The 23,321-nt window shown below is 44.7% G+C and overlaps 2 protein-coding genes across 2 annotated transcripts; both read right to left on the reverse strand.

Annotated features, from left to right (window-relative positions):
* Positions 1-2,147: 2,147 nt before the first annotated feature.
* On the reverse strand, positions 2,148-4,384 carry LOC123610349 (5-hydroxytryptamine receptor 3C-like). Its single transcript, XM_045500987.1, has 5 exons — positions 4,216-4,384; positions 3,719-3,894; positions 3,139-3,557; positions 2,760-3,046; positions 2,148-2,670 (listed from the first exon to the last, which is right to left on the reverse strand). Exons 1-5 carry the CDS (start codon positions 4,382-4,384, stop codon positions 2,450-2,452), a joined length of 1,272 nt encoding a protein of 423 aa, XP_045356943.1. The 3' UTR covers positions 2,148-2,449.
* A 10,479-nt stretch (positions 4,385-14,863) lies between these two features.
* On the reverse strand, positions 14,864-21,391 carry HTR3C (5-hydroxytryptamine receptor 3C). Its single transcript, XM_045502797.1, has 9 exons — positions 21,325-21,391; positions 19,874-20,040; positions 19,419-19,463; positions 18,776-18,885; positions 18,337-18,506; positions 16,554-16,714; positions 15,818-16,022; positions 15,419-15,634; positions 14,864-15,287 (listed from the first exon to the last, which is right to left on the reverse strand). Exons 1-9 carry the CDS (start codon positions 21,389-21,391, stop codon positions 15,058-15,060), a joined length of 1,371 nt encoding a protein of 456 aa, XP_045358753.1. The 3' UTR covers positions 14,864-15,057.
* Positions 21,392-23,321: the final 1,930 nt, after the last annotated feature.

The raw sequence follows: 23,321 nt of genomic DNA on the forward strand, positions 1-23,321 counted from the left end.
TCCAACTCAAGGAAGCATGCAAAGCTGACAGGTGAGTGGGGAGCTGCAGTCCGTGGGTCCCTGGTGAGTCATATGATGGTGGAGGAAGATCAGGGACAGACATTGATGAAAACTGAATATATGGAGTCAGGAGTCAGAGAGTCAGGGAGATGACAGCAGGGAGCAGGGGGATGAGAGAGTAAGCAGGAGAGAAGTGATGGGCACAGATAATTTTGTGGTGGGGTTATTTATTTTTTGTTATTGTTTAGCAATTTTATTGATATATAATTTACATACCATCAAATTCACCTATTTAAAGTGTACAGTTCAATGTTTTTTTAGTATATTTATGGAGTTAGGCAGTCATCACCAGTCTACTCTTAGGACATTTTTATCATCCCCCAAAGAAATATTGTACCCATTAGTGTCCTTCTTTGTTCACCTGCCCCTTTCTCCACCAAGTCCTAGGCAACCACTAACCTACTTCCTGTCTCTATAGATTAGCATATTCTGGACATTTCACTTAAGTGGGATTATATAATATGTGGTCTTTTGTGACTGACTTTTCTCTTACTTAACATAATGTTTTCAAGGTTTATCCATGTTGTAGCATGTCTGAGTGTTTCATTCCTTTTTATAACCAAATAACAATAGTATTCCATTGTGTGGATATACGAAATTTACTTATCTATTCGTTGGTTAATGGACATTTGGGTTGTTTTAACCATTTTGAATAATGTTGCTATGAACATTGTATACAAGTTTTTGTGTGGACATATGTTTTCATTTCTCTTGGGCATGTATCTAGGAGTGGAATTGCTGGGTTATAGGGTAATTCTATGTTCAATACTTGGAGGAGCTGCTGAATTGTTTTTTGAAATGCCTGAACTATTTTGCATTCTAATGTGGGGCTATTTCTGGTAGACGATTTTATGAGTTTGTTCTGGACACTTGAGCCTTCTGAGTACCATGAGAATGAGTGTGTCGTGATTCTGCCTGGATCCCACCGTTCAACTACTGCTGCACAAACACCTGGGCCCCTGAGGCCCAACCTGCTTTGATTCTGCCCAAATGTAACTCCAGAGGTGCATTGTAATTAGACCCAGCAAGTCCTCCATCTGTTCATATATTAGTCATCCTTCAGAGTCCAAGTCAACACTGCCTCCTCCACTAGCTCAGTGGTTTCAACGCTGGCTGCACATTAGAATCTCACGGGCAGCTTCCAAGTATACCAAATCCAGGATCCACACCAAAGGTTCTGATTTCTTTGGTCTGGGATAAGCCCTGGGGGCTAGGATTATTTAAAAGTCTTTTCAGATGATTCCAATGCGCAGACAGGATCGAGAACCATTGCCCCGGCTAGAAGAATCTTTTCTCCTCTGAACTGTACAGCAGTTTCTTTATTTCTTTTTTTTAATCTTTATCTCATTTATTTATTTATTTTGAGAGAGAAAGAGAGCATGTGTGCAAGCAGGGGAGGGGCAGAGAGAGGGAGAGAGAGAGAATCCCAAGCAGACTCTGCACTGTCAGCTCAGAGCCCGATGTGGGGCTTGATCTCATGAACTGCAAGGTCATGACTTTTGACTTGATACCAAGAGTCAGATGCTTAACTGTCTGAGCCACCCAGGCTCCCCTACAGCACTTTCTTTTTAATAGCACTCACCAAAACTTTCAAAACACATTCTATATTTAATTGAAATTATTTCACATATACATTTTATTTCTCCAGCTGGGCCATAAGCCCTTGGAGGACAGAGCTCTGTTTGAGTCATCCTCAAGTCTTCATTTGTCAAGGGACATTTGTTTATAGCACCACCTGTGCCCCACCTGGTTCTTTTATGGAATAACAGCATAGGAGCCAGCCAGGCAGGAAGTTATCATGAAGCCTCCCCTGGCCACCCACCTAAACTTTCAATCTCCTCCCCCATTTCCCATTCTTCCTTCCCTAATTTGATTTTCCCTCTTGGCACTTAGCACATACTCCATGTTTCGCATATTTATCCCCTTTATTGTCAGTCTCCACCTACCCTCAATGTAAGCTCTGTGAGCGCAGAGATTTTTGTCAGTTTGGCTCACTGCTGTATCCTCAGCACTCAAAACAGTGCCTAGCACATGGTAGGTGCTCAATAAATATTTATTAAAAGAATAAGTAACTATGTTAGCCTATATTTAAAAAGAATTTTAACCCCTTTCCTCTATACCAGTCGATGAGTTATTATAAAGTATTCCTTTTCCAGTGAAAATTATATTTCTAACATAAACATGTATATTCTGAATTCATTATGTTTTAGAAATATAGTCCTATTTCTGAGAGAGTCTGCAGAGGTTCTATTTAAGCCCCGGAGCAGGGATTCTGGCATATTTGGGACCGTGTATGCAGATTGGAGCAGAGGAATGGGGTCTGGGATGGTCAGTTGACGCTGAGAGAACTTGAACACTGGGTTGCTCTTGCACCATTAGACTTCAGCTCCTAGGTGTTCCATAGAACGATGACCGTGATAATGGAGGAGGCCAAGAAGATCAGATAGAGGCGGAAGAGGAAGGTGTCCATCATGTGGCTGAACTGCATCCACAGGTCAGCTAGCTGGGTGCTTGTCAATCCTGAGCCCCCATTCAGCTCTGCCTCTCTGGATCCCAGCTCCTTCCCTACCAACTGTCCTGGCTCCTTCAGTCCTGTGGAGAAGACAGAGACTCAGCTATGAAGTGGGAAGGAGACAGGTTTGGGGAAGTGGGAGACTGGGGACTCTACACCCAGTGTAGAGAATAGGGGCAGTGCAGACTTTCCTTACCAGGCAGGTGAGTGGACATGAGGCCTGGACCTGTATTCTCATTCCAGAGTGCAACAGGGCAGCACTTCCCTGGGCTGGTGCAAAGGAAGAGCAGAGAGTAGAGCCACGGAGGCATGGGTGGGGGCTGGGTGGTGGCCATGTGCAGCAGGTAGGTGATGAAGATGGTCTCCAGCAGGCTGACCACCATCAGGGACAGACACAGGGCAAAGTAGACACCTGGGATAGGGGTAAGGAACATGTGTGATTGAGGCCCAGAAGAACCACCAATCCCCCCTTTTCTGTGTCTCACACAGAAAGCCCTTTCTGAGATGACTGCTTTTTCCTTTCTGCCTTAGCTGCCTTGGCAGGTCGAGCCAGTGCACCTGTCTACCCTGCCTCCTTTCCCTGTCCCCTACTTTCCAACAGTGAGGAGGTGGGCATACTGATGAGCGGGGTGCCACTAGCAGGAAGTAGTTTATTCATCATGAGCAGGAAGACGTTGTAGCCCAGCAAAAGTGTTATCTTGAATGGGGCACGATTCTCGCTTTCTGCTGGCAGGTAGAAGCTGAGGGCATCAATGGAAATCAGAAAGCTGCTGGGTACCAGAAGGTTTATGATGTAGAGGCTGGGCCTGCGCCTGATGGCCACCTGTGTGGGGGGAGGAGAGAGCAGAGAACCAGGTGAAGCTAGGACTGAGGGGAAATAGGGATGATTCCAGCCCCTTCCTTCCTTGATGTTCTCAACCCAACAGGGGCTCTTTCTGGGGCTGGATGAAGAAGCAGCTTTCACAAAAGAAAACCTGTGCCAGTGCTAGCAGGCTCAGAAAGGGGGGTTGATTTTGGGGACTTGGGAGAGAGGAAGGACTAAGTGTTGTGGCACCCAGCGGTTTTCTGGTCACAGGACAAGAAGTGAGAAGCTCTGTGACTTAGGAAGGTCTGATGAGGGAGGTAAGGGGGACAGACACATCTCACAGTCTCTGGGCTTACATAGAACATGATCTGGTCAAAAAGACTGGAGCCCACAGACATCTTTGGGGTGGCCTTGTTGATGCCCAGGAGCTCCCATTCCCCTTGTGTGCGGACGATGTCACGTGACGTGTCTGCTATCTCCCACACCTCCTTTTCCATGCCCAGCAACATGTTTTCCACTGCAGGGGAGACAAACATTCATTCAACACTCTGTTTAGCACCTGCTCTGTGCAGGGCTCAGAGAGATGAACTAGCAAACTGCTTTAGCGACCTCTTTCTGGTTGCCCCATAACACAGCTTCCTTGCTCCTCAGTTGCCTCTTTTCAATTTTGGGCTTTCTCAGAAGTCTTATCTCCTCCTAAGTTCAACTCCCCCACCCCACCACCCCCACACTCTCCTTTTTAGGCATTAGAAAGAATAAATTTGCCTGTGTGTGCTGTTTTGTTGTCCCATTGGTTGATCTCATTTTACCCCATCCCAGAACCCCCACTGCAACTCACCTGTGTAGAGGAAAGAGCTAAAGGTGAGTGTGCAGTTCTGCTGGTCAAAGGGGAAGTAGAAGATGTCCAGGCTACAGATGCTGGTCACCCGCATTGGTTTGTTATACACAATGTGACCGTCATTAGTCACATATGCAGAGAGGCCTTCTGGGGTCTGATCCACATCCATGCTAAGTGGCAGAAGGGGAGAGAGGCAGATGCTCTGGGTTTCACATCAGCTTAAGTTTCTCTCTTTTTTTAAAGTAGGTTCCATGCTCAGCATGGAGCCCAATGTAGGGCTCGATCTCATGACCTCGGGATCATTACCTGAGCTGAAATCAAGAGTGGAAAGCTTAACAGATTGAGCCACCCAACCCCCCAGCTTAAGTGTCTCTCTTAAGGTGGGGCTTCCCAATGTTGCTCATTGTGGCCACTCTGCCATCTTTCCTGCCCACCACTTTTTCATTTCTGTGGGAGAAGTTGGTGAGCCGTGATTGTGCTCCTCTCTGAAATAAGTTTTGGTGGCCCCAACTTAATGGGTTTGCCCTATACTGCCCTGGCCTGCTCCTTGCAAAAGGATCTCCACTCCAGTATTCCTTAGTCCTGGTACCCACGATTCCACGATGAAGATGTCTGGGAGCCACAGGTTCTCAGTCGTCACAGTGAATTTACTGATAGCACCACATTTTTCTGGATCCCAGCTGATGAATGGGTTAGTCCAGATCTAGAGCACAGAGCACAGAAGGTTGGTTATGGCTGACACCTGGAGCTAGTTTATGTCAGCATCTACCCTTCTGTTCCTTACCTATATATATATTCACATGTATGTATTTTTTCCTAAATGTATGTACTACAGGCATAGGATAAAACTTTAACCATTCCAGAAAGTATAATATAAAAAACAAGCTTCTCCTTTCTCAATTCACTCCAAATCAGTTCATATCCCCATCTCAATCTCCTTTTTAACAGCTTCTTGGTATCTTTCCAGAAAATAAATTAATACATATTCCAGCATTCATTTTTATTTACACAGATAAACTCATACTTTGCACATTGTTATGCATGTCGCTTCTTAAAAAAAACTTCATTGCTTTTAAACTCTGATTCCTCTTCTCTTCCTGGTAATAAGTTCCCCCTTCTCTAGCTAACAAAGTCTTATTGGCCTTACACTTCCCACTCAAGGGAAATCTTTTTTTTTTTAATTTATTTTTGAGAGAGAGCGTGAGAGAGCGAGGGGCGGAGGGGGGGTGGAGAGAGAGAATTCCACTAGGTGCAGAGACAGAGGGAGAGAGAGGGTGGAGCCTGGAGTGGGGCTTGAGCTCATGAACCAAACCGTGAGATCATGACTTGAGCCTAAGGCAGATGCTTAACCGACTGAACCACCCAAGCGCACCGCCCCCCCCTTCCTGTCCCCCCCCACACACACATTCAAGAGAAATCTTAAGCTGGGTGCTGGATACCTTTGGGCCCTGGAGCTTAGTTAGGGGTTCCCAACTGCACCACCCACCCTTCTTCCTATATTTTCCATTGATGTCTTTCAAAGTTCTTTGGCAGCTCAAAAAGCTATTTGTCATCAGTATGGGCCCTATTTTGGTTGGATTTGTCTATTCGCTCTGGCACTGCCAATGTCAACAAATGTGCTTTTTGCAAACAAGACCAGAAAAAAAAGGAAAGAGAAACAAAAGAGAACAAAACTGGACCTACATACCATCTTTAACCACAGAAATGATGTCAGCAGCTGAAGTTGTGCATCCTGACAAAAAAAGTCCCCGTTTAGGATGATTAATGCCTTGAGATCAGGTCCCATTCTATTTCTTGCCTTTGTTTCCTACGTGGTCCTGTGTGTCAGCTTTCAGTCACTGGTCTCGAAAGGTAGGTCCAAAAAATGTAGGTTGTATGGCAAACGTAGGGGAAAAAACCAGCATGGGGCCCACTGGAAATATGTTTTTTTTATCTGCCTACAGGGGCAGAACTCAGGACAAATGTTCCCTTTAGAAACATCATGGCAGTGTTCTCCTTCGTGTCTCTCCAGCCCATAGGATGGACATCTAACCTGTAGGGCATTTGAAGACTGGTTGCTCGCCACTAGACCAGTGCAAGGTTGGGTTATTAGGGTGAAGACTCCTTGTTCCCTACTGGCAGCCTATGGAAAGAATATAGAACTCACCACATCCAGGATGGCAGACAAAGTGAAGGAGATGTTGACCTGAGTGGGGATGCTGTAGTTGATGACTGGACGGAAGTCCTTCTGGTTAAATATAGTCTGGAAGACAGCAGGGTCCACCCCATGTCGGTCAAAGCCTGAGCAATTGATGGTGAAAGTGTTTGACCTTCCTGTAGAGAGCAGAGGCCCCGTGAGGTGGGAATAGGGCTTTCATGTTTCCTAAGCGAGAGGAGTACCAGGGTTGAGGCCTGAGAACCTCTCTGCAGAGAAAGAAAATGTGGACATGGGTTGAGGCACGTGAGCCCCTCCTTCTGGGCCAAGACTTCTGAAGGCCAACTCCTTCCTGCCAGGCTGGAGAGGATGGGCTGGTCTGGTAGGCAAATGGTGGAAGTTGATGTGGTAAGCTGAACCTGGTCTCAGCCCTTTCTTCCTGTGCTTTGCTCCCATATAAAGCCTATTCAAATTCATATGCAAACAGCCTCTCGGGGGAGTCCTATTTCTTCTGTAGTCCCAACCCTGAAGTTTTGGCTTTTGTCTGACCATACATTTTTCTTTCTAGCTCTGTTATGATTCATTCTTATAGTCACTGAACAAAATTTCCCGAAAACTTTGTTTCTTAATTTCCTCTTCCCACTTTTACGTTTCCCCATGTCCTGGAAGGAAAAGTTTAGAAAAAAGTAAATCATGAGTACATCGTAAGTGTGATGTAAAATATGTGGGAACTTAATGTTGCACTAATGTGAATTTATCAACTACCTACTATGTGCTGTGCTCTGTGCCCTTCTCAAATTCAGTGACTTCCTCAAAGATCTGTGGGAGCCATTTTCATTATCACCATTTTGAGACTATTTCATTGATCATCTACCGTGTGCTTGGTGGAGATGTACAATGAAATGTAAAAGCCCGTTGGCCCCCTTCACCCACATCCCAGCCCCAGATGACTGTGGTTATTCCTGTAACTGCGGCCCAGCAAGTTCTTTCTCGTACCTCATCCATTACCTCCCCATATCAGCTGACTCTTCAGGTACATTGCCAAACTAAGGAGAAACTTATCCCAGAGGAAGAAAACATTTCCCTTTCCCCTCCACATCACCTCCTCTGCAATATCTTCCTGAGTGAGATGGGAAAGGAGCTATGTTATTGCCAACAGGACCCAGATCACCCTGTTCATAGTTACTATATCTTGGTAGAAAGGAAAAGTTGGACACTATAAAGGGGTGGGATTGCAGAGGTGGTAAATGGAAGGACAAACAGTTTAGTAGATGCCTAGGCAGGCAAATGAAAGGGGGGTTGTGTGTACTGATCAGTGAAATGGGTTTTTCATCTGTTTCCAAGGAAGTCAAAACATAGATATTACAGAGAAAGGAAATATTTAACCCAGTTATTTTAGATGCTCCTAGTTCTGGAGAATGAGAGGATTTCTGGATTTTGCCCAGAACAGCATTCCCATCTTGTCCTGTTCTTGCCCCATCTTACCTGGAAGCAGAAGGTTGACAGTGAGGCAGAGGAGGAATGCCCCCCCAGAAGGCCACCCCCCTTCCATCCTCCTCTTCTGGACTCTTCTCTGGGGACTCACCAGGAGCCCCCAAACCCTTGAGCTTAAAGGAGCTCAGACCACACCTTGGTTCCTGGTTTTGAATAGTGTGCATGACAGGTGACCACTCCCTGGTGAGAGGCTGTGGCCAGAGAGGTCACAGCAGAGTGTCCTGCTTTGCCCCTGTGTAAGTATGCCTTCCGGGCCCCAGGCAAGGGGAAGTAAGGCCTAAACCAGGGGAAAAGCACATGTTTAGCAGGATGAGTTTGAAATCTGAGTTCCAAGTACGCTTCAGAAAAAATGGGGGACTTGGGAGATTGGGCAGGTAAGGCCATGGATAAAGGTCTCATCAGGTCCTCCTGGAACTAACTTGTGCCTCAGGGAAAGTGCATGGACTACATAGAAGGGGTGTGGTAGAGACACCTGCTAATCTTGGGGGGCAAGAACATGTAATTATTTTGTTGCATACTTGGAAATGTATTCTTTATCCACTTGTGGACATTTGGGATTATTGTCAATATTGAGCTAAAAATATGGAGAGAGTAAGTTTCTTTCTCTGGGACAGAATCCGGGCTGACAGATGTCTGTCCCCATGGCCAGCACAGCTAGCATGATCTGCATCATCCCTTGTTTGCACTATTGGGGCAGCTTCTTCAGAAGGTTTCCTCTACCTGTTTTACCCCCAGTCTAATCCTCCATTTTGCCATTCTCCTAAAACAGACCTCTCCTACTCGTGCTTCCTTACCCTAATGTCTCTAAAGGCCTACAGCTCTGGGGCCATGTAGGAATGTGTGAGCAAAAAATCATTTGATGAACTTTTTGAAAATATCTGCACTCCCACCCATCCACCCCTACGGAAGGTATGTGTATATTTATAAAATTTTTTTTAATGTTTATTTTTGAGAGAGAGAGAACGAGAGCGTGTGTGCGCACAAGTGGGGGAGGGGCAGAGAGAAAGGGAGAGACAGAATCCAAAGCAGGCTCCAGGCGCTGAGCTGTTCAGCAGAGAGTCCCATGCGGGCCTCAAACCCACAAACCATGAGATCATGAACTGAGCGGAGGTTGAAGCTTAATCACCTGAACCACCCAGGTGCCCCAGAGAATGTGTATATTTAAAAGCTCCCCAAATGGTTCTGATTCACACTCACTTCACTGGAAACCTTTGGGCTGGGCTGTGTTACCATACTACAAACAGGATACTGATATCAATATAGTCAAGATATGGAACTTTGACACCAGGATCCTTATGTTGTCCTTTTTTTTTTTTTTTTTTTTAAGTTTTATTTATTTATTTTGAGAGACAGAGAGGCAGAGAGAGAGGATCCCAAGCAGGCTCCATTCTGTCAGGGCTGAACCCCACAATGTGGGGCTCAATCTCACAAATTGTAAGATCATCACTTGAGCTGAAATCAAGAGTCAGACACTTAACCGACTGGCCACCCAGGCTTCCCCTTATGTTGTCCTTTTATAGCCACAACCACCTTCCTTCCTCCCTATGTCCCCCTACCCCGCTAACTGGCAACCATGAATTTGTTCTCCATTTCTATAATCTTGTCATTTCAAGAATTTTATAGAAATAAAATCGCACAGTATAAATCTTTTGGGACTGGCTTTTTTTCACTCAATGTAATTCTCTGGAGATCCTCCCAGATTGTGATGGGTATCATTATGCACTCCTCTTTACTTCCCACTGGTATTCTATGGTAGGAATGTCCCACAGTTTGTTCAACCACTCACTTGTTGAAGGACTTTGAGTTTTAAGGGAAAACACTTATTTCTACTTTACTCACAACACTTCTGACACCAAATTGTCGGCTTTTTCCTCACACCGAGTAATTCTGACATTAACTGCCCAGAGTTAGTGCACACCCCTTGGATTGAGGGCTCATTCCCACAAGACTGACCCCCACTTCAGGTGCCAATCGCAAGTCAGGGCCTCCTGTACTTCTGACCGACAATAAATTGGGGATTCCCATAGCCCCCTCCTCAGATTCAATAATTTGCTATAACAGCTCACAGAACTCATGGAAATATTTACTTCTCTTTACAGTCTGAAAAGGATGCAATAAAGGATACAGATGAACAGCCAGAGGAAAAGGTACACAGGGTGAGATCTGGAAGGGTTGTAAGGGCAGGAGATTCTGTCCCTGTAGAATTCCAGCATGTAGATGTGTCACCAATCTGGAAGCTCCCCAAACCCCATAGTTTAAGGATTTTTTAGGGAGGCTTCATCATGTAGGCATGATCAATTTAACTCAATCTCCAGTCCCTTTCCCCTCCCTAAAGGATGGGAATTGGGGCTGAGAGTTCCAAGCTTCTAATCATGGCTGGGTCTTCCTGATGACCAGTCCCCATCCTGAAGCTACCCAGGAGGCCACCAAGAGTCACCTTATTAGAGAGATGCTCCTGTTATTTAGGAAATTGCAAGGGATTTATAAACTCTGTGTCAGGAACTGGGACCAGAGACCAAATACCTATTTCTTCACAGAATTGTTTACAATTATTTGTCTATTACATATAAAGCTGTTATAAACATTTGTCTACAGGTTTTTGCATGAACATAAGTCTTGTGGAATAAATACTCAGAAGTACAATTGCTAGACTGTAAGGTATTTGCATGTATAGTTTTTAAAGAAATTGCAATACTCATTTTCAGAGTGGCAGAACCATTTTACATTCCTGCCCACAACATATGAGCAATCCAGTTTCTCTGCATTTTTAAGGATTTAACACTTTGGATAAGGAAGGATTTCTTAAAATAAGACCCTAAAATCACAAACATAAAGGAAAAGTGATAAATTCAGCAATTTAAAAAATCTTAAACTTATTTTCAATAAAGGGCACTAAATGTGAAAAGTCAAATCATAAACTGGGAAAATATCTTTGCAACACATATATAACTGAAAAAAAATAGTAGAAAATATACAAAACATACCTATAAATGCATAACAGTGACAAAAAAAACCCTATCAGAAAAATCGACTAAAGACATAAATTGACACTTTATAGAAGAGGAAACACAAATAGCCAACAAACGATGAGAAGAAGATATTCACATAAATACAGGGAACAAACTGCTGGTTGCCAAAGGGGGTAGGTATGGGGGAATGGGCAAAATGGGTGATGGGGAGTGGAAGGCACAGCCTTCAGGGTGGAATGACTAAGTCACAGGGATGAAAGGCACCGCGTAGGGAATACAGTATTTCAACAGTGTTGTCTGGTTCCAGATGGTAGCTACACTAGTGGTGAGCGTAGCATAATGTGTAGAGGTGTCAAATTACTATGTGGCACACCTGAAACTGGTGTAACCGTGTGTGTCAGCTATGCTTGAGTTAAAAAACAAATAAGGGGCACCTGGGTGGCTCAGGCAGTTGAGCATTCGACTTCGGCTCAGGTCACAATCTCAAGGTCTGTGGGTTTGAGCCCCGCGTCAGGCTCTGGGCTGACAGCTCGGAGCCCGGAACGTGCTTCGGATTCTGTGTCTCCCTCTCTCTCTGCCCCTCCCTTGCTTGAGCTCTGGCTCTCTCTGTCTCTCAAAAATAAATCAACATTAAAAAAAAAAAAGAAAGAAAGAAGAAGATAACACTGAGATGTGAGAAGTTTGTGAGGATACCCCTAGATACTGCTAATAGAAAATACTGCTAGTAGAAATGACAATCTGAGAAGTTAGAAGCATAATCAAACATTGGAGGTGAGTAGTAATCTAGGGCCAATGGTCTGTTTTTTACACACAGTTCATACATTTCCAATGCATACTCTTTTTTTTTTTTTTAACGTTTATTTATTTTTGAGACAGAGAGAGACAGAGCATGAACGGGGGAGGGTCAGAGAGAGAGGGAGACCCAGAATCTGAAACAGGCTCCAGGCTCTGAGCTGTCAGCACAGAGCCCGACGCGGGGCTCAAACTCACGGCCGGCGAGATCATGACCTGAGCCAAAGTCGGAAGCTCAACCGACTAAGCCCCTCAGGCGCCCCATCCAATGCATACTCTTAACAGAGGTTTACAATAGAAACTGGAGGAAAATGAAATAAAGGTATTATCACAAAGGCTGCTGTTTGTATATATCTTAAGTGGGAGAAAGGATGTCAGAAACCAGAAGCACCCCGTCTGAAATTGTGAAATACTCCTAACGTTCCTGATGGCATGTCTAGGCTAGTACTGGCTTAAAATATTTCGCTTCATTTTTAGGTCATGTTTTAGACCACAAGTCTCGCCTCAACTCTAACATACGAATAGGATGTTCTTTTGCAAAGGATATTGTCAATCATAATGGTCTTGGCACTGAAAACTAAAGTCACATTTCTGTGAGGTGGAAGAACATTGCAAAATGACATCTAAAGAAATACAATGTGGAGGGGCGCCTGGGTGGCGCAGTCGGTTAAGCGTCCGGACTTCAGCCCGGTCACGATCTCGCGGTCCATGAGTTCGAGCCCCGCGTCAGGCTCTGGGCTGATGGCTCAGAGCCTGGAGCCTGTTTCCGATTCTGTGTCTCCCTCTCTCTCTGCCCCTCCCCCGTTCATGCTCTGTCTCTCTCTGTCCCAAAAATAAATAAATGTTGAAAAAAAAATTAAAAAAAAAATACAATGTGGATATGGGAAAGGAAAAAGAAATGATGCAAAAGTCATCTTAAGAAATTGGAAATTCCTCAAAGATGTGGCAGACACTCTCCATTTTACATTATTGACAAAAGTCAAGGACAGTTTCTGAGTGAGAAATATGTTCGAAGTAATGGAAAGAAGGAAACACAAGACAATCTGCCACCAGAAATGTCTCTGCTGGTGCCTCTAATTAATGTCTCTAAGAACCCAAAGATAGCTGATGCCTAACAATGGGTAGCTTATTTCCCACGTTAGATATGGAAAAATAAAATATACCAGGATGGGATAAAGAGATTACACCTAGAGGTAGTAAAATACTAATTCTTGGTTGGCTGGCATTCACTCATACGTTTAATCATTCAGCAAGTCTATGTTAAGCACCTGTGGTATGTCAGGCATAATGCCTGATACTGAGTTAAAAAAATGAATGAGACACTGTACCTGACTTTCACGAAGACACATTCTCTTAGGGGAGGCAGAAATGTAAATAAATCTCCGAAACGTCCTCACCTAATTGGAATATAATTCAGAAATATGTCTTTGGTATTCTTTTGCCTCCATCTTCAATTTCTGTCTCTCCTCAGGGCCAGCTGTTAGAATCTTCCCCAGGATCATATCTGCCTACGAAGGTGTGAAGTACTATTAGTAAGGGGCACTTAAGAAAATAGGGGCTTGGAGTGCCTGGTGTCTCAGTCGGCTAAGTGTCTGACTTCAGGTCAGGTCATGATCTCACAGTTAGTGGGTTTAAGCCCCGTGTCCGGCTCTGCACCGACAGCTCAGAGTCTGGAGCCTGCTTCGGATTCTGTGTCCCTCTCTTTCTCCCCGCCCCCCACAACGCTCGTGCTCTGCCTCTGTCTCTCTTAAAAATAAGTAAACAGGGGCGCCTGGGTGGCTCAGTCAGTTAAGCGTCCGACTTCAGCTCAGGTCACGATCTCAGGTTCCGTGGGTTCGAGCCCCGCGTCGGGCTCTGGGCTGATGGCTCAGAGCCTGGAGCCTGCTTCCGGTTCTGTGTCTCCCTCTCTCTCTGCCCCTCCCCCGTTCATGCTCTGTCTCTCTCTCTGTCTCAAAATAAATAAATGTTAAAAAAAATTAAAAAAAAATAAGTAAACATTAATTTTTTTTTTAATTGGGGCTTTTTTGGATAGTAGAAATAATATATGCTCATTGAAAACAATTAAGAAAACACAGATGAAAGGGTACCTGGGTAACTCAGTCAGTTAAGCGTCTGACTTTGGCTCAGGCCATGATCTCTCAGTTTGTGAGTTTGAGCCCCACATTGGACTTCGCACTGACAGCGTGGAGCCTGCTTGGGATTCTCTCTTTCTCCCCCCCTATCATTTCCCCTCCTCCACTTGTTCATGTGAGTGCATGCACACACTCTGTCTTTCAAAATAAATAAACTTAAAAGGAAACACAAATGAAGATATAAAAGAAAATAGTAAACACTTCTAATTCCCTAATCCAAGACAAAGTTTGCTTATGATGTTTTGGTCTCTAGCCATCCATACCTTTTTCTCTGCCCTTCTCTCCAGCCCTCCTTTTTTTTTTTTAACAGAAATTATGTGTAATAACTTGTTTTTCCCACTTTATATATCATGGTCCTGTTTCTATGGTATGAGCATAGATCTACCTTCTTACTTTAAATGGCTACAAAACAACTAATTATGTGGCTATAGGATAATTGAACCACCCCCTTGGGGTTTTTTTGTTCTGTTTTGTTTTGTTTTGTTTTGAGAGAGAGACAGAGAGAGAGAGGCAGAAGGAAGCTTTAATCAGTCTCCATACCCCACAGCTCTATTCCACGAACTGTGAGTTCATGACCTAGCAAAAATGAAGAGTCAGACACTTAACCAACTAGCTACCCAGGCGCTCCTAACCTGAACCCTTAGTCTTCCCAGCCCTCCTCCAAACGTATATTTTCAGAAGGCCCTCTCTGATTTTGTGAATTCAGAGGGGGGGAAAAAGGACACAATATATAATTTATTTCAAAAAGCAATTTCAGGAATGAGAGAGAAGGCAAGTGAAGTGAAAGTAGTTGATACAAGAAACATTTTCCTGTTGTAAATATTTTATAGTAACTTTTTACAAATGAGACTTGACCTTTTCTTTCTTTTCAAATTCTGAAAGTGTCTTCAAATCAAATCAGATTACAGCTGTTTAAGTGAACTATCAAGTCCTCTGCAAGAGGACTCTACGTCCCAGTGTTTGTGGACCTATTACAAATGTACTGAGGAGCCAGTGCTTCCTGAAAAGTTGCGTTTGGGGGACAATCAAGGAGAGACTCTGCTGACCCTCAGCTCCACTGATAAGAGAGTCAGAAGTTATGTGTGGCTAAGGAACTCTTAAAGTGTGTGGGAATGACATACGAGAAATCAGGAAATTGTTTGGGGCTATTCTGAACCTGCTTGGTACAGTTGTGTTGGAGTTTGGGGAGTATAGATGGGGACATGGTAGTCACTGGGGTTAAGTGGCTAAGATCAGGAATGGGGCCCAGGACTGGCTGGCTCTAAGACCAAGAGAAACTCCAGGCTGTGGTTTGCAGGGACAAGTGGATATGCATGCCTGCCTAGGTGTTCCAGAGGACGATGACTGTGATGATGGAGGTGGCCGTGAAGAGCAGGTAGAGGCGGAAGAGCAGGGTGTCCATCATGTGGCTGAACTGCACCCACAGGTCGACCAAGTGCTGCTTCTGAGCCTCATCTTCCTGTTGAGCCCTTGTTGACCCAGGACACCCATTTAACCCTGTCCCTCTGGCACCTGGCACCTTCTCCACTAACTCCACGGGCTTCTTCATACCTACAGAGAGACAGAGACCCAGCCATGGGCCATGGAGTTCACCTGGGGAGCAAGGGAGGCAGGGAGGAAAGAAAGAGTAAAAGAGTGGAGGTGTGGGAAGAGAAAGTGTAGGCGGTGCTGACTCCCCTTACCGTGCAGGTGGGTGAGGGTGAGGCCGAAGCCCTTATTTCCCTTCCCAGGTGCAGTGGTGCAGCACTTCCTTGGGCTTGCACAGTTGAGGAGCAGAGAGTGGAGCCACCAAGGCATAGGTGGGGGCTGTGTGGTAGCCATGTGCGACAGGTGGATGATGAAGATGGTTTCTAGCAGGCTGATCACCATCAGGGACAGACACAGGGCAAAGTAGACACCTTAGGACAAAGCAAATTCTAAGTAAACTAGGGCAGATTCTTTTCTACACTTGTCTTAATACTCTCCAAATCCAATCTTTCCTCAGAACCCCTTCCCTCCTTAAGTGGAGAGGCAGCAGTTCTCCTGTTTCCCTCCCTGTGCCCTGCTGCCTTTGCTTCCCTGGAAAGTGGGAGGGACCATACTGATGAGAGGGGTGCCAGTTGCAGGGAGTAAGTCATTCATCATGAGCAGGAAGACGTTGTAGCCCAGCAGAAGTGTTATCTTGAATGGGGCACGAGTCTCACTTTCTGCCGGCAGGTAGAAGCTGAGGGCATCAATGGCAACCAGAAAGCCACTGGGCACCAGAAGGTTTATGATGTAGAGGCTGGGCCTGCGCCTGATGGCCACCTGTGGGGAGGATTTGTGGAGAATGTGGCAAATAAACTGATGTCAGAGAGCTCGACTTGTATATTTGACTATCTAATCCTTGCTGATGTGTTGAGGCTGGCTGTGGGAGGATCACTTTAGGTACCACATGCATTTAATTGTGCCCTCTACAGAAGTACCCACTTTGTTGTCTAATTTTCACTTGTAAATATGTCCAACCTGCTGGGAACACAACAATTGTAGACATCTAGGGACAAGTAGGGCCCTTTGGACCATCACAGAGGTGGCTGCTCCATTCTGAGCAGTAGAGCTTGTTACAGCCAAGCCCAGCCTCCTCTCTGCAGGGTGGGGAGGGGAAAGAGGTGATGGGAAGAGGTGGGGTGGGGGGGAGCCCTGGGGATCATTCTTCAGGGCAGTTAGGATAGAGGGTGGAGTGGGGAATAGGTGCTTAACCCCCCGGGAATTCTTTTTTACATTCTAAAGTGCCTTAGATTAAGAGGAAAATCAAAGAGCAACTGGGATCAGAAGTCAAACAGGGGCCCCTGGACTTACATAGAACATGATCTGGTCATATAGGTTGCTGCCCACCAACATCTTTGGGGTGGCTTTGTTGATGCCCAGGAGCTCCCACTCTCCCTGGGTCTGGATGAGGTTGCGAGATGTATCTGTTATCTCCCACACTTCCTTGTCCATGCCCAGTAGCATGCTGTCCACTGCAAGGGAGGCCAAAGGCAGTTTGGTCCAGAAGTTCTCCCAGCTTCCTGCCCCCAGACTCAATTCCTCTCCTGTTGAGCTTCTTCAACAAATTTTCCTCTCTGTTCCTTTAAGGTAAGGCATCCAAGTTTTCTCAAAAATGGATTACAGGACCACAGTTCATGGGTGTGCAGGCTGCAGCATTGATTTTTTTTTCTTTTTGGTTGAAAACAAGAATGAGTCAAAGTTGTTATGGGAATGTTGGATATGACTCAAACATGAGTCAAGAACTTCTGCAATCATTCCTATTTCCCTTCTCCATTCCCCAGTTTTATGATGTTGTTTTGGTGGAATCAAACATGAACAGCTCAACCTTTTTATAATTACATGCATGCCCATTATAATGATTAATTTATCTAAATCTGCCACATGACACCTGGTGGCATTCAATGTGTTTACTGGTAAAGTGTGTTAGCTCTCAAAATTAAAAGGTTTTAGCTACGGGTGCCTGGGTGGCTCAGTTGGTTAGGGTCTGACTCTTGATTTCGGCTCAGGTCATGATCTCCCCCCTCGTCAGGCTCTGCACTGACAGTGTGGAGCCTGCTTAAGACTCTCTCTCCCTCTCTCTGCCCTTCCCCCACTTGTGTGTGCTCTTGCTCTCTCACTCAAAGTAAAGAAATAAACATTTTTAAAAAATAAAAAAATAAAAGGTTTCAGCTAAAAATTGTGGAGGTGCAGTAGCTCAGGGTCAGATGAACCTCATTTGGCACAAGGGCCATCCAAGATATCAAGCAGTAATTCTTTTTTTTTATTTTTAGTTTTTAATGTTTATTTATTTTGAGAGACAGGGAGAGAGGCAGAGCGTGTGCGGGGGAGGGGCAGAGAGAGAGGGAGACACAGAATCCTAAGCAGGCTCCAGCCTCCAAGCTGTCAGCACAGAGCCTGACGCAGGGCTTGAACCCATGAACCATGAGATCATGAACTGAGCTGAATTTGGATGCTTAACCGAGCTACCCAGGCACCGCCTAAGTTTATTATTATTATTTTTTAGTAATCTCTACACCCAACGTGGGGCTTGAACTCACAATTTGGAGATCAAGAGTTGCATGCTCTTCTGACTCAGCCAGCGAGGCACCCCTGTAGTTCTTTTTTATAAACTTCATTGAGGAATTAAAGCAGTAATTCTTTTTTTTTTTTAATTTTTTGAATGTTTATTTGTTTTTAAGAGAGACACAGAGTCGAGTGGGGGAGGGACAGAGAGAGGGAGACACAAAATCTGAAGCAGGTTGTCAACACAGAGGCCGATATGGGGCTTGAACTCATGAACCATGAGGTCATGACTTGAGCCAAAGTCAGACACTTAGCTGACTGAACCACCAGGCACCCCTAAAGCAGTAATTCTTAATCCTGTCTGCACATTAACATCAGCTGATGACATATAAGAACTAACAGTACCTGGCGCCCCACCTGGAACAATTAAATTGGAATCTCTGGAGTGATGCATAGTCATTGGTATTTTTAAAAAGGTTTAGTGGGTGGCCACAGTTGAGAAACACTGATCTAAAACCTTCTCTAATCATGCCTATACCACTTAAATATCTTCCCCAAATCTTGAATAACAACCAACACATGTCTTGCTCACCTGTATAGAGGAAGGAGCTGAAGGTGAAGGTGCAGTTCTGTTGGTCGAAAGGGAAGTAGAAGATGTCTAGATTACAGATGCTGGTCACCCGCACTGGCCGGTCGTAGGTCATTTGACCTTCACTGCTGACGAATACAGTGAGACCTGGAGGTGCTCGATCCACATCCATGCTGCTTGTGAGAGGGAGGGAGAGGGTGCTGTGGTGCCTTCATTAGTTTTGTTTCCCTTCCCAAGTCTTCCTCTCCTATGCTCTCCAGTTGGGTTCTTTCTCTACTGTCACTCTATCTTGTCTCTCGTACTCCTTATAGTGTTTTGTGGGAGTCAATTAATTGACACTGTGCCCCGTCTGACTCTTTTGATGTCCCTGTGCCTTGCACTACCCCTAGGCTGTTTTTTGCAGATGGGCTTCCTACTGGCTTTCCCCAGCCCAGATACGCACGATTCCACAATGAAGATGTCTGGGAGCCACAGGTTTTCAGCTGATACAGTGAGTTTATTGATGCTGGCACACTCTTCTGGGTTCCAGCTGATGAAGGCATTGTCCCACATCTGTAGCCAGGGCAGTGAGCCAGGAAACAGGTGAGCAATGGTGGAGCTTATGCAATCAGCCTCTCCTGCCCCTACTATTCTTCCTTGAGCTCTGATCCTCTTTCTCCCACTTGTGTCCCTAATGACCACAGCCTGTATCCCCCCTCGTCATATAGCCAAGTGTCACTGGTACAGTCCCCTGTAGTGGCCTTTTTTCCAGGCAGACCTTAAATATAGGCTAAAATTCCTTGGTCCCAGGAGCACACCAATATATTGGCCTGTAACCATTTGGCCATTTTCTTGCATCACCACTTCCACCTTCATAAGCTACCCAGAGAGATTTGTGTCCCCAAGGCCAGTCCAGTTCTAGATGGAGTTATTTGGTCACAGAAAGATTTATACATTGAGTAGAGGTTTGGACTAGGAAACCTTTGAGTCACTCCTCAAATTTAAAATTATAAATTATAATTATATAATTATAAATTATAATTATATAATTATATAATTATAAATTATAAATGGAACTGGGAGGGAGATAGTTGAAGCTGCCTTACCAAATTCATCCACAGGAATGACGTCAGAAGCTGGAGCTGTGCATTCTGGTAAAGAAATTCCCATCCAGGGTTGTTAGTACAAAAAGACTTGACCTATGCCCACCTCATATTCGTATATTTAATAATTTATTGGGCCAGGCATAGTTCTAGATGCTGGACTGTCTTTTCCTTACTTGTCTCCCCTCATAGCTAGGGACAAATCAGTTTTAATTGACAGACCGCTCTTTTTTTCTGGAGCATTCTAGAAAGGACAGGGCTCAAGAACAAATCCTGAAAAAATATTACGGTAGCATTATTCTTTATGTCTCCCCATCCCATAGGAAAATCCTCTAATTTGTACAGAATCCATTCAGAGGACTGAATGTTCACCACTGGGCAAGTACAATGTTGGGTTGACAGGGCAGAGAATCCTTGTTCCTTATTAGAATCTATGGAAAGTGGGGACCATGTCTCACCACTTCCAGGATGGCAGACAGGGTGAAGGAGATGTTGACACGAGTGGGGATGCTGTCGTTGACGACTGGACGGAAGGCCTTTCTGTCAAACACTGCTTGGAAGGCAGCAGGATCCACCCCATGCTGGTCAAAGCCTGAGCAATTGATGGTGAAAGTGTCACCTTTTCCTGTAGTGAGCAGAGACCCTATAAGAGAGAGCCTCTATTGCCAGGGCTGAAGTCTCTCTGCAGAGAGAAAACAGGTGACATACTGGGAGGGATGGTGAGCCCTCCTCCCTGGGCCAAGATTTCCCAAGGCCAAAGCCCTTCCTGCCAGGCCAGAGAGGATGGGCTGGTCAAGTAGGCAAATGGTGGAAGTTGGTGTGGTAAGCTGAGTCAGGGCTCTATTCTCATTCCTATTGTTTCATCCTCATGCAAAATCTGCCCAAATCTATATGCAAACTTGGTCTCACTTCAACAAGTCCTCAAATGTATGTCACAGGCTTCTTGGGTCTACCTAGTAGCAACTCTCAGCACCGTCCTAACACTTGTCATCTGGGTCACTTAGAAATCTGCTATAATGTATTTTCCTCATTCTCAGGGACTTCTGTTTACTGAAGCCAAGAACTGATTTGTCAAAAAAAATAAGGGAAGTAAATAAATGTACTTCCTAGGTAGATATGGATAACATGTAGTAGGTATTCTGAATGGGTATGTACCTTGGTGCTATGCATTTATTTTTCCTTCTCAGATTTAGTGACCTCAGATATCTTGGGTTTTATTTCCAGCATTGGGATAACTAGGCAATATCACTGAGCTTGTACCATATGCCAATAGTATAGTGAGGCCTGTGTAGGTGTTGTGTTTTGGCCATGACCAGGGAGCCATCTTGGTAGTACCTGAGCAGAGTCTTAGCCCCATTTCCAGCTTTGTATGATCTTTTGCTCTGCTTGCTCCTCTACAACTCCATCTCTTTTCATAATATTTAAGGTATATATCCAGGCTAGGAACAAATATTCCCTCATGGAAGCAAATTATCTACTCCTACCTCAGATTGATTCCTACCTTTCCTCAGTGTTTTACCTACTCCTTGATGACATGTTTAAAATCAGTGGCTACCCTTCTCACAGATACTAAGTCAAGGGAAGAAGACAAGAAGAGTGGGATGAGGGTGTAGGGGGAGGGGCATCGGAAGTGGGTGAAAAGGTGTAATTGGAAGGTGGTGAAGTGGGACAGTTTGGCAGATCCCTATGCAGACAGGAATAGAGAAGTCAGTGTATACTGATCAGCAAAATGTCTTTCTATCTGATACACACACACACACACACACACACACAAATACACACACTCAAGACACAGATATTAGGGAAGAAATATTTAACATGTTAATTCTGAATGTCCTCCAAGTGCTGCAGAGAAGTTTCTAGATGTCCTTCAGAACCACTCTGGTCTTCTCTTGTTGTCCCATCTTACCTGGAAGCAGAAGGTTGACAGTGAGGTAGAGGAGGAATCCCCCCCCAGCAGGCCACCCCCCTTCCATTCTCTTCTTCTGGACTCTTCTCTGGGGACTCACCAGGAGCCCCCAAACCCTTGAGCTTAAAGGAGCTCAGACCACACCTTGGTTCCTGGTTTTGAATAATGTGTATGGCAGGTGACCACTTCCTGGTGAGAGGCTGTGGCCAGAGAGGTCACAGCAGAGTGTCCTGTTTTGCCCTTGTGCAGGTATGCCTTCCGGGCTCCAGGCAGGGAGGAAGGTAAGCCAAGACTAAGGGCAAAGCACCTGTTTGACAGCTCTGTGCTGAGATCAATAATAAAATAACTTGCCTTAGTGAGAGGGTGTGGGCTGGGGAAGTAAGAATTAAATTCTTTTAAGGCCAGGGAATTTGCAGATTTGGAAAGGTGACAATATATAGTGATTTGGTTATGTATTCATTAGAGGTAACTGCAAGCATCAAATTATAAAGCTCTGTTCATGTCCTCATCATCTGTGGTCTATATTTTTCCAACAGCCCCTAACTAGATTTCCTCCTTTCAATCTCTCTGCCTTTCTGATTCATTTTACCTAAACCAAGTTTTCTATACATTTTTTACTTTGTGCATTGATTTCATGATAATAGAAGTTATAAAATTAAGGTAGCATAGCCTTTTTAATGTCTTTGTGTTGTCAGTAGTGTTATACATTATCATAAACTAGTAATCTCCGATAACATCAATATTAATGGCATGTATCAATATTATGTCTTATGTGACATCTCTATAGAAAACACAATTGGACCGAATGAATAAATTGGAGCATTGTTATATTAAGTATCTTAGTTACATTTCCAGAAAGACTTGGAAATTTTTTTTTTTTCTTGCAGAAAGGGGAAAGGATCAGACCTAGAGTACAAAAGAAACCTTGTTTAGATGGAAGATCATGACAGCCCTAAATAGAAAGTGCTGAGGAAGACAGGAATGACCAAGGGGCCCAAAGTAGGAAAGCACAGGAGAGAGATATTTTCTGTCTAAGGTTTGAAATATCTGCAGTGCTTCAGCCCCACTAGCTCTGTAAGGCATTTCTTCCCTGTTTTAGAAACTTGGCCAGAGGATTGGGTCATGATGCCATGTAGGACCAAAGTATTACTGTGTCTATAGACACACCTGTGGGGCACTGGGCTCCTGGAATGGCTAAGAGTGAAGGTCTTTCAAGTACACCTTAGTTCCACAGGGAGGCTGGGCTACCAGACCTTGGGTCTAGGAAATGAGGGTTAACTTTAAGCCTTAATGAAAGACAGCTGATGACAATTGTGCACCTTGCTTTTATCAAGGTTGGCTGAAAAACTGGACCTAAATATATAGGTTGACTTAAAAGTAGGTTTGGCTTCTAGGAAGTGGATATGATAGAGGCAGGAGAGATAGAGCAGGCATCTCCTCTCCTGCTCTATAACCTCCTGGAAAGCAGAAAGCACATCTTGTCCTTCTCCCCACCACACTCCCCAACTCTGCCCAGTGTGTGGCATATAGTAGTTAGCAATCAATAAATGTTAGTTAAATATCTGGCCCATCAGTTCACTATGGATGGAGAGAGACACACAAACCTTGGACAGATGTAAGAAAGGTGGTTGGGAACCTAATGGGGATCCTGAGGCCAAATCAGAGAAGTTACTTGCTGCTCCCATGGTGTAGCTAAGGTGTGGGTTCCATCTTGGATGCAGTATGGTAGAGATGGGGGTTGGTGAAAGTAGCAGGTCGGATACAGAGGGCTGGAGCCAGGGCCCAGCCTTTTATTTCTGACTGCCCCCCTCTAAGTTTCCAATAAAGGTCTAACCAGAATGACTATTTATTGAGTTTGTGTCATGTGCCCTACACTGGTGTTAGACACTTTACTTATAGTCTTTTTTTTTTTTTAATGTTTATGTATTTGTTTTGAGAGAGAGAGCATGAGTGCAAGTGGGGAAGGGGCAGAGAGAGAGAGGGAGAGAGAGAATCCC

This window comes from Leopardus geoffroyi, chromosome C2, assembly GCF_018350155.1.
Source record: "Leopardus geoffroyi isolate Oge1 chromosome C2, O.geoffroyi_Oge1_pat1.0, whole genome shotgun sequence".
NCBI classification, from domain to species: Eukaryota; Metazoa; Chordata; class Mammalia; order Carnivora; family Felidae; genus Leopardus; species Leopardus geoffroyi.